This window comes from Saccopteryx bilineata, chromosome 11, assembly GCF_036850765.1.
Source record: "Saccopteryx bilineata isolate mSacBil1 chromosome 11, mSacBil1_pri_phased_curated, whole genome shotgun sequence".
Taxonomy (NCBI): Eukaryota; Metazoa; Chordata; class Mammalia; order Chiroptera; family Emballonuridae; genus Saccopteryx; species Saccopteryx bilineata.
Genome location: NC_089500.1, coordinates 17,465,355 through 17,480,413, shown reverse-complemented (window position 1 = coordinate 17,480,413; position 15,059 = coordinate 17,465,355). Strand labels below are relative to the sequence as shown.

The 15,059-nt window shown below is 36.2% G+C and overlaps 1 protein-coding gene across 1 annotated transcript in view; it reads left to right on the top strand.

The window, feature by feature from the left end:
* DCC (DCC netrin 1 receptor) overlaps window positions 1-15,059 on the top strand; it is a 1,159,181-nt gene that overhangs the window by 1,068,169 nt on the left and 75,953 nt on the right. The window contains exons 22-23 of the mRNA XM_066246236.1: window positions 3,614-3,679; window positions 13,816-13,978. Coding sequence (XP_066102333.1) covers window positions 3,614-3,679; window positions 13,816-13,978 — 229 coding nt within the window. The remainder of the gene's footprint in view (window positions 1-3,613; window positions 3,680-13,815; window positions 13,979-15,059) is intronic.

Sequence of the window (15,059 nt, the reverse complement as noted above, 5' to 3'; positions counted from 1 at the left end):
CCCAAAGATACTCACACACGAGTTTTTTCATACTATAATTGCAATTTCCTGCCATATAATCATCTGGATAAGGAGGAGCCATCATACTCTTCTGTTACTTCTCTGCACTACTTGGCAGATTCACTCAAACACAAACATGTCTCCCGCTGCCTTTGAGATAAGCATGTGGGTCATCATGGTAGACAAGGCTTTCCTGTATCATTCCGTAGCCTTTGAGGAAAACTGCTCTTTGGGGCCCACGAAACTCTCTGCCTTATTCTACATGTTGAGTCTGGTTAGTGAGCTTGCTCTTGGGAAGTCTAGTCCTCTAGGAAAGTGCTTGTGCTTAGAGAAACAAGATGTTTTTTAGATTTTCTAAAAAGCAAGGCTGCATCTAAACCTCATTTCTTAGACCCATATGCTGGTTATTCTCCTAGATAGACCCTAGGTTATTCTCCTAGATAGACCCTAAGTAGGAATTTATATGAGGATGGTCTAGTGTGAGGAGAGAATTCAAGACCTTCAATCACCATTTCATTAATATTATTATCATCTTTATTTTTATTCTATTAACACACTTGTTAACATAAGTTTTATTTTAAACCTATGTGAATAAAAGTTACAATAAAATCTATTTATTGTAATTTAAAATAAAAATTACTTATTGAGTGTTTGATATGTGGGAGTTTGTAACATGTGATCAGGAGCAGTTGACAAGTTTTTATTGGCAACAAATAAAGGGACACAGGCTAATTGTAGAGTCATATTGAGAAGGATGTGTGGGCACTCTTTACCTAAAGTCATTAAGGAGGCTACCATTTTTCCTGTGATTAAAAGATTTTGTTGCTCTGTACAGGTCCTCTGGTTGGTCCCCTGATATTTACCTTTTGAGGTTTTGTTCATACTTCCTTGCAAGATATTGAAAGTGAGCAGAGGTAGAATTCATAGACGTAACCAACGTGCTTCTGATTGACAGATAGGTAGGCAGATATCTTTGCATTAACTGACTTTTCTCTTACTAGAATTTAATTAGTCCTCTCTTTCCCTATATCAGTGCTTATAACATTAAGCAGGTTAACTAAACACATTCAATATTTGATCCACAGCAAAAAAGCGCTTAACAATGCTTCCAAATGCCAAGCAATACCACTGTCCTCTTTAGTCTCCAGTATCTCCCCATTAGATACTTTATAATTCTTGCCTTAAAGCAAGGGAAGAATCATTTTTTTAAAACTTATTACTTACCCATAAAGGATGCCTTCCTGGAATTTAAAAGACATGTTAGAGAACAGAAACACAGCACACAAAATTAATATTTGATTCTCACGTCTTTAGATGAAGAGGATCTCAGACTCATCAATATCCCAGAAATGAACTTTCTGTTTCCTTACTGAAGTGGTACAAGAACTCTAAATTACCATAAATCCAATCTAGCTTGCTGATGATATCAAGTTTCTTTAAAGTAGTTTCTATTGGGTATGTTAAGAGTTACTTAATTTTCTTTTGTGGTAATAATCTAGTTACAATCAACAAAAAGTTAAGCAATGTCAACACTCTAGATTTTGTGAATAGAATGCAGGAGCTTTAAGCTGCCCTCTTGTATTTAGAAAGTGTTTCCAGAGTTCTTTTATCTTACCCAAACCTCTAACCACATGACATCTGATTTTCTCCTACATGTCAAAATTCACAATGTAATTAATAGCCTCGCTATATCTTTGGGGTGCTATATCCATAGAGCTTTATGCCTAAATAATATATGGATGTGCTTATAGGCTTGTTTTTGCATCTTCCCACAAACTAGCTGGGAGAGTGAGAAACTTCATTAAAAAGACATTTGTCGGGATGCTAGAGGAAAAGGAAAATTCTCCACAGGCTATCTACCCAATTTTCAGCCAATATAGGATTACTCCCCACAGGAATCATTTATTGCTTTACTGGCCTAAGTGATGGGGCTGTTAGCATCTCTTTTGCCTGACTGCTTTGCAATCTAGTTGCTCTCAGATATGAGAAAAGTCATCTTAATTTTTATATAGAACTTCTGTCTCACTTCATTTCTTCCAACATTGATCTTACAATGTCCCATGGGAAAAGCTTATCTCTGCTCATTGAAACTCCAAATGTGTCTGAGTCACACAAGCAAGGTATTTGGAAAGAGTTAGACTTGCCAAATTTTAGTCAATCCATCAAAATGTTCTCAATTGGTGCATGTTTCAATTGTTTCTCTCACCATCCTAACCCCCCACCCCCACACAAATAATTGTGTCTTAATTTCCACCTCTTTATATGCCCACAAGCATTGGGAAGAAGATTTTAAATGTACCACTTTATGCTGAAAACAGAATATAAAGTGTTTGCATTAATTTATGCATTGCTTGTTGGACGCCTGACATCTTAACTTCAGCTCTAAATTGATATCAAAAAGTTTTCCAAGTCGTGAATGTATAGTCTGTTAACAAGATTTACGGTTGTTTTTTTTTTACAACTGTTTTGTAAATAAAATGAGATCTTGGGAAAACTTTAGTAAGAAGAGTGTTAGGTCTGTAAAGAAGGTCTCAAGAGTAGGAATTGAAAGCCTTAAAGAAGAACACTAAAATTTATACAATGAGAAAACAGCTGCGGTTATCGTAGCTGACTGCCCCAGCTGACTTCTTCTACCTCACTCACTAATGATAAGCACTTTCAGAAATAACTCCCTGAAGCAAATAAAAGGGAGAGTTAACTGTATTCTTGTGTGTGTTTGCATATAAATTCAACTCCCAAATGATTTTTCCGTAAGTGATCTATTTACCTAATAGAAATCTAAAACACAAAATCTATTCAAATAGTTCTACAAATGTACCAATAGATGAAGGGATTTTATTGGATAATAGAATAATTATATCTGGTTAATTTCTGGTTCAGTTCTGTTCAATGTTATGTTTACAGCTGTTAAAAACTTAATGAAAGGCGATATTTCCAATAATGTTAAACTAAATAAAACTTCTTCCTCTACTGGTATATTTGTCAGAAACATTCAGGCCATTTGGGTTGTAATATAACTTCCCACCACCACCAAATCTTTACACCATTCCTAATATCTCCTTCCCAGGCACCTACTTGATATGTAGCACAAAGCCCAGTTATAAGAATAAATGTGTTGTGTTATTGTAAAGTAATAATGATAATTTTCCACCAAGTCATGTCAGGTGGGCAACAGTGTAGGCAGAACCAGTTGCAGCAAAACAGGGTTTGGATTTGTCTCTCTAGGAACATTGACCAGCAAGCACCCTTCCTGTCTCGAGATGTTCAGGAAAGCAACATGTAGACCAGAACCTGTGTTGTACCTTCTGGTGACTTTAACAAGAACATTGGGGGGAAAGGAGGAAGGGGCAGATTTTCAAAGAAAAATTGAATTTAGCTTGTTTAATAGTCCATTTTCATGATAGATTTTTTTTCCCCCTCACACATAGAAAATAACATTTTCTCATAAGGTAAAACAGTGTTAACAATCTTGGGCTTTCTTTGTGTTGAACAAAATAATCATGTTCAGTTGTTTGTGTATTTTAAAATATTTATCATTTCTGTCTGTTTTGTTTCCTTTGAGCTTTTGGTTTGTATAACCACTAACATTCTGATATACTTTCCCAATAAATAGGTCGTCATGGAGATGGAGGTTACTGGCCAGTTGATACTAATTTGATTGATAGAAGCACTCTCAATGGTGAGTATATAAATTAGATTATATTGGGTTAGTTATATTATTGGTTAGTTATTATTATTGGTTAATTCTAGAGTGTCTGAGGCACATTTTATATTGACTGCTAATGCCAAAGTCCCTAGATTTAGGGTTTTAGTGGGATTAAGAGAAAAATTATTTACAAACCCATAGCACAGTCTACCAGAAGACAATGCCAATGAGAGCTGACTAGTACACAAAACAGTCAGAAGAGCCCTGGCCGGTTGGCTCAGTGGTAGAGCGTCGGCCTGGCGTGCGGAAGTCCCAGGTTCGATTCCCGGCCAGGGCACACAGGAGAAGTGCCCATCTGCTTCTCCACCCCTCCCCCTCTCCTTCCTCTCTGTCTCTCTCTCTTCCCATCCCGCAACCAGGGCTCCATTGGAGCAAAGATGGCCCGGGTGCTGGGGATGGCTCCTTGGCCTCTGCCACAGGTGCTGGAGTGGCTCTGGTCACAACAGAGCGACCCCCCGGAGGGGCAGAGCATCGCCCCCTGGTGGGCAGAGCGTCGCCCCCTGGTGGGCGTGCCGGGTGGATCCCGGTCGGGCGCATGCGGTAGTCTGTCTGACAAAAAAAAACCCCAAAACTAAAAACCAACAACAACAAAAAAAACAGTCAGAAGGCCCAAGCACAGAGAATTTATAAATGACAGAGGGCTTCTAAATATCTAGATTTAAAGTGTTATAGGTATTTAAAATATTTCTAATCTTGGCTGGCTGGCTCACTGGTAGAGTGCGTCAGCATGGTGTGTAGAAGTCCCGGGTTCGATTCCCAGCCAAGGCACACAGGAGAAGTGCCCATCTACTTCTTCACCCTTCCCCCTCTCCTCTTTCTCTCTATCTCTCTCTTCCCCTCCTACAGCCAAGCATCCATTGGAGCAAAGTTGGCCCAGGTGCTGAGGATGGCTCCATGGCCTCTACCTCAGGCTTAGAATGGTTCCAGTTGCAACAGAGCATTGCCCCAGATGGGCTGAGCATTGCCCCCTAATGAGCATGCCAGGTAGATCCCGGATGGGCACATGCAGGAGTATGTCTCTCTGCCTCCCTGCTTCTCACTTCAGAGAAATACAAAAAAAAAAAAAAAAAGATAGAAAAACTAAAATGTTTTTAAATGTTTAATTTTATTACAGAGGTGATACCTAAGATAGATTGAACTGAAAACCACTCAGTTTCATAAATTGACATTACTGGTACTTTTTGTCTAGAGAGTACACTTACTCAACAAAACCCTCTAGCACCTTATAGCCAGTTTCTTTCCACAGGACATTTATTTCTGCTCATTCCAATGGAGCATTCCCATAGTCTTTGCTTTGAGGATGTCCATATTGAAGTAATCTTAGAACTGCATGGAAGATGCTGATTATTGTGCATGTTTTCTAGGATCTTGTCCTGAGTTTGCTGAAACAGAAATAGTGGGATGTTAGATTAAACTAGCCAAACTCCCAGGGACTAATGTATACATGATGACTTCTTTCCATAGGTTCTTAAAAAATTGTTGCTATTGCGGACAATTGGCTTGTTTTGCTAAAAACATACTTTATATATTCAAAATACAAATATCAACACATGTATGTATCAACAAGGTTAAGATAGAAAATATTCAACAATACAACTGAAATGTCTTATTAGTCTCTGCCTTATCACATGCTTCTCTAAATTTCCCTTCATTTCTCACTGTGTTGTAACCACTCTCTCAAATATGTATTTACCATACGTATATATGTATCCCTAAATGTTATAATATTATTATATATTTTATAACTTTTAAAAGGGGCATAATGCTGTATATATCTTACCACAGATTACATTTCTCTTTAATTTGTTTTTAAGATTTATTTATGTATTTACAAATAGTTCTCCATTTATCTTTGCTGCCATATATTATTCTATTTTATGAAAATAACACAATGATTTATTTAACCATTTTAGCAGGTTTTCACCAGAAATTTGATTAATGAATAGCTAAATATCCATTTGGCTGGCCTTCTGTTAAAAAAAAAATCCATATAAGTTGCCAAAATTGCAATCTAAAATTTTTTGCTGACCATGAAATTAGAGTAAAGGGGTGAATTAAGTGATTATTTTCTATCATAGGTTGTGATAATCTAATGCATCCATTTCCCCAGAAGGGATGTGTATAATCTGGGGAGTAGACCAGATGCTCCAGTGAAAGACTCAGGGTTCCCTCTCCCCTGGCCATGGAGAGGTATGGACTCACGTACTTATTTTTACCTGTTGACTCTTCTAGTTTCCAGGTATACCCTGCCCTGCATTACTTAATCAGACAAGTACAACTTCTTACATTTAAACTTCCTAAATATATTCTAATCAAGCCTTTATAAGGGTATGTCTAGAATATTTTATCCAGGTTGCTATGGCCCTCACCACTCCTGTTGTCTCTTAACAGAGGTATTATTCTCTCACATTAGTAGCATTATTTTCTCTTGTAGGTTTCTGAGTTTTAGACATCTGTTATAGGTAGTGCCTGGCTCTGACAATTCTGGGGTTCCACTATGCACAAGACACACCTTGGGAACTTCACAGGAGAAACATGAGAGGAAGGATGTGTTGAGACTGAAAACAGAGCAAGTGCTTGCTTCATAAAACGTGTTAGAGATCATAATTCTTTCCCCCAAACTTTGCAAGTTTCATCTACTTGCTTCAACTTTTATCTAAAGTCTCAACAATATGCCAAACACACTTCATGCATTTGAACAGTCAGTAAGAAATGCTATGAAGCCCTCGCTGCATGCAGGGTACTTGCTATGAGCGATGGGACAGATTGGAAAAAGACTACTGCAGGAGCAATAAACAAAGAGGGAGAGTTACCAAGGTGAACACAGCCAATAAGTATACTCCGGGAAGATGAGAAAAATACCAGGCACATGAGGAAAGGTAAAGAAGGTCATTGCTGAAATTTGTGTGGAAACATAATCATGGTATTGTGATACCCTGAGATGGAAATACACACTGGGAATTAATATTTTCCTCCTTAGGATTATCCTGCAGAGGTGATTTCAAGATGCTGTATCAATGAGAGTCTCAAGTTGGAATTCATACCCAGCTAAAGTGCGACTATAAGATACTACTTTTTGAAGAGACAGAGTGCCAGGAAATTAAAGATGGAATTGATATAGATAATTCAGAAAGAACAATGATCTTCTCACAATTTCCATCTACTATTAAGCTGTGTTACATGTATGAAAGGCAGAGCAAATGTTAGTTACAGACAAAGAACTATGTAGTCTCTTAAACTGTGTGTCCTGAAGAACTTTAATCGTGGATAGAATTACCAAATTTAGTACCTAAAAATACAGGGCACCCAGTAACACTTTAATAATTTCTAATTGCCTATAAATATGAAATTAAAAAAATATTACAAAGGGTTTTCATTGCAGTGTTTTTCAGTGGACATATGCATACTTAGCTAAAAATAATTCAGAAAACTGGGATCTATATTTTTTTAATTACTGGCAATTATAATTTTGAATTAAGTTTAGAACCATGGGATTGACTATTTGAACCTACTCTTCCAAATGAAACAAATTCTATAATTGAAAAGAAACTCTAGCATTAATCTGATGTTAACAGATTACTCAGCAAGAACGTCCATAGGAGTTAGCTGGCCCTCAGATGAAGAGAATGACAGTAATTGAGAGAAATGCATTTAATTGTATTTTTTTGCTATTTGATTTAATTTTCCTAGTAAAAATATAATTGTAAATTTAATTGTAATTAATTTAATCTGGTATACATTCTCTCACAGGAAAAAAGTCAAGAAGATAAAATAGACAAGTGTCATCCCATTACTTTGAACCAATTTAGATTATTGATATTTCTTCTAAAATTTCTGCATCACTTCATAGGGTTTTAGGTGTTTCTTATTAAATGAATATGATGAACAAAGCATCTGAACTATTTCTAGAATCCCTACTGGAATAACAAATTATTACAGGCTACTTGACTACAGTGAATTGATAACTCCAGAGAGACATGGATGGTGGAGGACAAATTAATCCTTATCTGTTTTGCTAGCAGATAAATGATAGCAAATTTGTAATTTGACTTTAGCTTGCACTATTACAGGGAAATCAGCAAAGGCATCTACAAACTCTAGATTCTCATTAAAAGTCTGCTAATGTCTTATGCTTGAAGAGCCAGGTCTATTTTCCAATTAGACTGACAAATGACATCCTTACTGATAAATCTCCAGCCCCACCCCACCTTTTAAAGGGTGGGCTGCATCAACAAGAACATTTTAAAATCTGAGATTTTGAACCTTATATACAATGAAAATTTCATATATCTCCTCTTAGAGTCACAGAACTATGGTGGCTATCTGTCTTTACCTACCTCACTAGATTCATCCTTCAATGCACTGTAAGAGAATAATGGCTTATTGTCAGGATGCTCAAGCCACTTGCAAATAAATTTAGACCTCGCTAATCATTTACTTTCTCCAACAGCATATCCTTTTTTTAAAATGTACTCTTGGAATTCAAAGAAAAACAAAGATATAATTCATGTTCACTGTTTTAGTTGGAAGCCCTTAATTGAATTGAGGATACTGAAGAGGTTCTCTAAATTTTTATATGATGACATGTAGAATCAAAGCCAATATGTGGTGACATGGTAGTATTTTACTTTCATGAAGCATTCTGTTTTTGGATTATAGGCCTCATTTTTAAAGCAGAAAAATCATCAACTTCTGAAAAATGTGATTTTGTAGTTTATATTTGTATGAATGACAAGAATACTGAAAATTGTTTCAATTCCATCATGGTTTTCTCACTGGGGAAGATAAGTCACCCATTTATTTTTGTTGGTTGTTTTTTCTATAATTATAAAATTAGAATTTTGGTTAAAAATCTATAAACCCTACAAAAATATTGTTGTATTGACCTCAACTTTTATAAACTTAAATTAAGCTTGACAGATGTTGATACTTTGGTAAAGCATTATTTAAAACTATTAATTAATTAATTTTTGAATATTCAGAATTATGTTAGATGTTCTGCAAAATGTGCCTTGTATCCTATATTTAGGAGAAAAATACCATAATTTGTCCTCTAGTTTTGGAAAAGTTTTATCATTTTCAGAACTCAATAACACTTAATCTAAAGTGAACATAAAATTATTTTCTTGTTTGTATGAAATGGTCAACATAGGTTGGTAAGCTATTTATAAGATACTCAACAGATACATGAATGACAAAGAAAAAGTCCAGAAATAAAATTTTACAGTTGGTTTCCTATGGAAAGATAATTGACACGGTCCAGGGTCTGAGATTCTACTCTACACAAGTATTTTCTCACCTACAACCCAACGAATCTATCACAATTGATTTTAAGGTTCCAAGACTAATCCCAAACCCAGGATCTAGAGCTAACTTTGACAGGGATTAGTACTATGTCAGTCAAGTCACTTAGCCTCTCTAGGTTTCAGTTTTTCATCTGAACATAGTGTTAAACTAGGTCAGGGTTTCCCAGCCTCAGAACTATTGCCACAGAGGGCTAGATAATCTTTGTTGTGAGACATGTCCTGTACATTTGCACTGTAGGATATTTAACAGCATACCTGGCCTTTAACCATTACATGCCAGGAATATCTCCCCTTCCATGTTGTAACAACCAAAAATGTATCTAGATAGTGTTGAATTTTCTTCAGCAGGGTGGTGAGGGGCAGTCTCCCTAGTTGAAAACCATTGATCTAGATTACCAGCCCCCAAAAGTTATTCTAGGGCACATGAGAACTAGAAACATTCATTGGATCTGTTTCTCTACACAGACCTGGACTAGTCAACCTAATAATCACATTGTTTACCTGCCTGTTGACATTGTGTAGCTATTAGGACCCCACCATTGTGGCAATGGGACCAAGTCCTCAAAAATAGGACCCAGGACTCCTGGATTCAATACTGGCTTTGTTTTCTATAAGAGAATTAAGCTCTCAGAGTACTGATCTACCAGTGAGCTTCTAGCACAGTTTTTGAGGGCAAATATGGTAAGAAGCATAAATTATTTTTGAAAGTTTACACATATTATAAAGATGAAAGACATTTTACTAATCCAATTTTCCTAATCATTACCAAAACTTTAGACCCATCAGATTATAAAATATATGCTTGATTTTATTAAATTTAATAAAAAAACTGTAAAATCTTTTATAATAATCCATCATAAAAGTAAAAAACAGATGGAATGCTCATGTGATTCAAAATAGAATTGATTCATTTCTCACTTAGGGAAACACAACTAGATCTTGCTTACTCATATACTAGATACCCACACTTTTTTGCTAACAGGAACAGATGCATTCATATACTATATTTTCTTTAATTTGAAAAAATCACACAGAATGAAATAATTGAACCACATCCTGATGTATATCGAGTGCCAACTGTGCACAGGGCCTGAGGTGTGTGTGTTGCATCTATTATCTCATAAAATAATCACACTGTAATGGAGGATATTTGCCAGTCACTGAATTACACTAAGCAGCTTCCCCTCTGAAGCCCTAAAAGTAGTAAGTGGTATCGTGCCCCTCTGAAGTCAGGCTGTCTCCCAGAACTCTTCACTGCACTGATCTAGACTTGTAAGCTCTCAAATTCTTCCTAATTTGGAGCATGCTTTTGATGTGCAGATAGTTCCCAGGGTTATGAATGAGATAGGTTCTTTAGGTTTGTTCTTAAGTTGAATTTGTGTGTAACTTGTAACAGATACAATTACCTATTAAATGCAACTTAGATGTTTGTCATAACATACTATTTATTTTTACCTTTCTGTACATATAAATAAAACATTTTAACCCTATAGAACCTAACTCGTTCGTAACCCAGGAACTACCTTTATAAATAAACAGTTGATCATCATTATTCACAGATTCTGGGATTGTGAGCTCACTTACTTGCTAAAATGTATTTTTAACAACCCAGACCAATATGCAATGTGTTTATGGTCATTTGTAAACATGTCCAAAAATTTCAGAAGCCCAGTGTTCATAAACTCAGCTGAGATGAACAAGGTGACACACTGCCTTGTTTGAGCTCTCATACTCAAGTGTCTTTTCCATGATATGTGTATTTAGTGCCAATTTTTTCATTTTTATATTCTTTTTGGTGGGTAAACTGTATGAAGTGGCCCCTAAATGTGATATTGATGTTTAGTGCTCTTATGCTCAAAACTCTGTAATGTGCTGAGAAAATGTGTGTTAATTAAAACTCCAGTTAGACATGAGTTATAGCAATACTGGCTGTGAGTTCAATTTAATAAACCAACTTAATTATTAAATAAGTTTTCTTTAAACAGAAACATACATTAAAAAAGGGTTATATATTGATTGGTTGATAAAATTTTGTAACCAGAAGCTCACAGGAACCTAACGCTGTATTTCCTCTAGAAACAATACTTCATATTCTCTAATTCAGTGTTTGTGGCAACTTTATACAATACAACTCCTTCAGATAACAAGGATCAGCTACAGCCAGAGACACCATTGAACTTGACTTTCTTAACTTAGTGATGTCTGATAATCTGATTATCTAGCTTTGACTTGAGATTAGGAAATTAATGAAAGACCTTGAATGCCAACTTTTAAACTGATGGACCTTTTATGAGGAAATCATACAGGACTGAAATGAAAGATTTATAATGGAAGTTCTCATGAACCCTAACTCTCTGGGGAATATGATCTCAGTATAATCTCACTTATGCTCAGCAGTCACTTTTTGACTTAACATAATGTCTTCCTGAGTTGAAATAAGAAGAAAGAGTAGAAATTTGAAAAATTCTAGTTTACAAGGTATTAAAAATGTTCATGAGGTGTACTGCAGTGTAAAACTCAAACTAAGTTTATCAGAAATTGTGAAGTCTTTAAATTTGTCATGCTAATAAAAATCCATGAAATCCCCAACTATCTCCATTACAAGCTCTCACATAAAAGGTTAATTTATTCAAATCAAAAAATTCAGAAAGGGCATATTACTGTACAATGACTTTTTTTAATTGTTAAGTAAAACTCTGATACAGAAAGTCCTGACCTTACCCTAATTACCTCATTTCTTTGTAGTAACTGTAAAATTATTTTAAGGAAATCTTATTTCTTTTATTTTTAATCAGAATCTTTTAACAGATAGCTATCAAAAACTTTTGATAAGTTTCTCCCCCAAAGATTTAATTTCTATAAGAAGCACTTATTGTTTAATAATAATGAATCAGCATTAATTTATTTAAGTATAAATGACTATCTTTTCAGAAAAGCAATGATCCTTAGATAACTTATCAAAAGAGTTATGATTTTGAGGAAAGTATTGGATTGTTATATTTATTTTTGAGAAGTTCATTTATCTTTCATATTGAAGATTATGTCAATAAATATTGTAGTTTGGAAGTCTACACCAGAAGTATACCAAATAGGGTAGGATATTATTAATTTAGGCTACATTTTATTTAATATTTTAGTAGCATAATGATATATTTAACACTTATTCAGTGTCAGGCACTGAGATGGTAGCTTTGTATGTATTTAATTCTGTCAGTAACTGTATAAATAAGTATTATTATTTTCATTTTATAAAAAAAAGTGCTGAGGTGATCAAGGGGTCTAGAAGGTTAATACAAGTTGTTAAAGAAACACATTCAAACTTAGATCTAGGAAAATATACAAACTCAATGCTTTTCACAACTTTCTCAATTAATTTATAAATGAAGTTATAAGCTACTATTTAATTTTTTAAAATTTGTAGCTTGAAATGACAAACACGACAGAGAACAGAATATTTCTAATAAATTGTTTACCGAGTAAGGGTTTAAAGAAAACAATTTAAAAGGTCATTAGCCATTCTTATTCACATAAACAAGTTATTCTGTTATTTTTTGCTTCAATATTGTCTACAATGAGGTACTGTTGTGACCAGAGGCAGATTAAGGTCCTTTGAGGCCCCAGGTGCAGAAGAAAATATTGGGCCCCTTAAAAAAAAGAGAGAGACAGGGAAAATAAAAATTCATGTTAACCATATTTTTGAATAAATAAAAAATATTATGTACTATTCATGTTAAAATTGCACATATGAGAACAAACTTGGTTTTCATTAGAAAAAAAGTGTAAAGTTGGGGTTTTGTGAGGCCCTTCAGAAGTTGGGCCCAGGGCACATGCCCAGTGCGTCCACTGTTAAATCTGCCTCTGGTAGTGTCTGCTTTGAAGCACGATTTATACACTCTCAACCAGTGGAAAATTAAATGTGCTTTATAGTTAGCTTCTTAAAGGATATAGATGCAAATTGTGAGTGATTGATGCTGAACAGTTTGTCTTTCATAGCATCAAATAAATAGTATTTTCTCCTAAAGCACAGCCTTCTCTGGTTCCTGTCACATTGGAGTTCTTACGGTACAAAGCAGCATTCTTCCCGCCCTCCCCATTTTCTAGCCAAGTGGGTAGCTTCTTTTTTTTAAAAAAAAAAATTCATATGTAATTCACTTAGCATAAATTCACCCTTTTAAAATGCACAATTCAGTGGTTTTCAGTACATTCACAGATTGAGCCACCATCACCACTATCTACTTCCAGACAGTTTCATCACTCCGGAGGGAAACCCTGGACGCACTAGCAGTCTTTCCCCACTCACTTCTCTCTCCATCCACACACTGACAAACCCTCACCAGCTTCTTATCTCTATAGATGGGCCTATTCTAGGTAGTTCATGTAAGTGGAATTACAATATGTGGCCTTTGGTGCTGACTTCTCTCACTCAGCATAGCGTTTTCAAGGTACATTGCGTGTGGTACCACGTCTCAGTGCTTCATTCTTTTTTATGGCTGGAAAATGTTCCAGGGATGGATGGACCTCACTTGTTTATCTATTCACCAGTAGATGGACATTGGGGTTTACACTTTTGGCTGTTCTGAATAATGTCACTATGACAGTTATCACGTAAGATTTTGTGTGGGCATAGGCTTCACTTATCTTGGAAGGATAAGTTAGATCTTCCATGTCATTTTTCATTGCTTTGTTCTCAGTTTCAGTAGTATCCAGCCCAGTAGGAAGCCTTCACATCCTTAACAGAGCTTGAGAAGCACTGGGCTGCCAGAGCTCCCTAAACCTGATCTCCATTTGCCTATCTTTTCCCAGAGCCACCCATTGGCCAGATGCACCCCCCACACGGCAGCGTCACTCCTCAGAAGAACAGCAGCCTGCTTGTGATCGTTGTGGTCACCGTTGGCATCATCACAGTGCTGGTGGTGGTGGTCGTGGCTGTGATTTGCACCCGGCGCTCTTCAGCCCAGCAGAGAAAGTAGGTAACAGCCGGTTCCCAGAAAGAGAGGAGTCTCTACTTGACCCAGCTACCATCTTTTTTAGTTTTATTTTTGAAGGCTCTGTCATAATTCAGCATATGTTTCTTATCTCCTGACCTGGGAAAAACCTTGCCTTTTGTTTAGTCTGAGCCCATTAACTTAAGTAAGCCAGGGATAGACTTTCAGACTTAATCGTAGATGCCTAGAGATCCACTTTGCATTTCTGTTTGATTTTACTTCTTGAAGCCAGATTCAACCTTTTGGGTAACAGCAGGTGTTCCTTAAGAAGCACTTAGAGCAGGGACTTCACTGTGTCCCTACTTATGGCCCTCTCTGCAATTATGTATAAGAGGCTGGAGATGTGTGTTCCTCTCAAAGTATTCATCACTTTAGGCAAAGTGGCCTGTAGGCATTTAATTACTCCTTGTAGCACAGATGACTACCTATAGAATACCAAGCGTCATGCAGTCACAATAGTAGAGAGTTTTTAGTTTGGAGGCTGTAGTTAGGGAAGAAGAAAGATTCAGGAATTCTAAGTGGTTCAGATTTCCTGACTATAGCTGATTCTCAGAAAACTCTAATAATTGAGGGGTTTAAAGTGTTTCCATATTAGGCAGCTGTAGGTTCTAGCACAAGCAGAGGATAAGGTATGAAAGTGCATGGCTTAGAATGGAAGGTGGTTTTATTTCAGCTTTTTCTCTTCCAGCAATACTCCATAACCAACCTAGTCACCTATGTCAGCCAGTGATGGGACTCAGCCATCACCCTCTGGTTGCTCTCCTCCCCCTTGTCAGTCTGGTCCTTTCTCAGATCCATCCCGATATGTGTCTTTCGTGGATTGTCTCACTGAATTGCCTATAATAGGATCTTTCCCTTTTACAGTCATCTTTTTCTGGTATGGCATTTTTTTCAGTACTGAGGATCAAATGTTTAAACTCTTAAATGAAGTATCCTCTGCTCTCACTACTATAGGTCACTTGCCCTGATTTTCAAAGTTTTAAGAAAGATTCTCTAGTAATCATTTCTCCTGTTCCCTTGCTAATACCTCAGCCTTTCTCTCTCTTTAAAAATCCTATGACC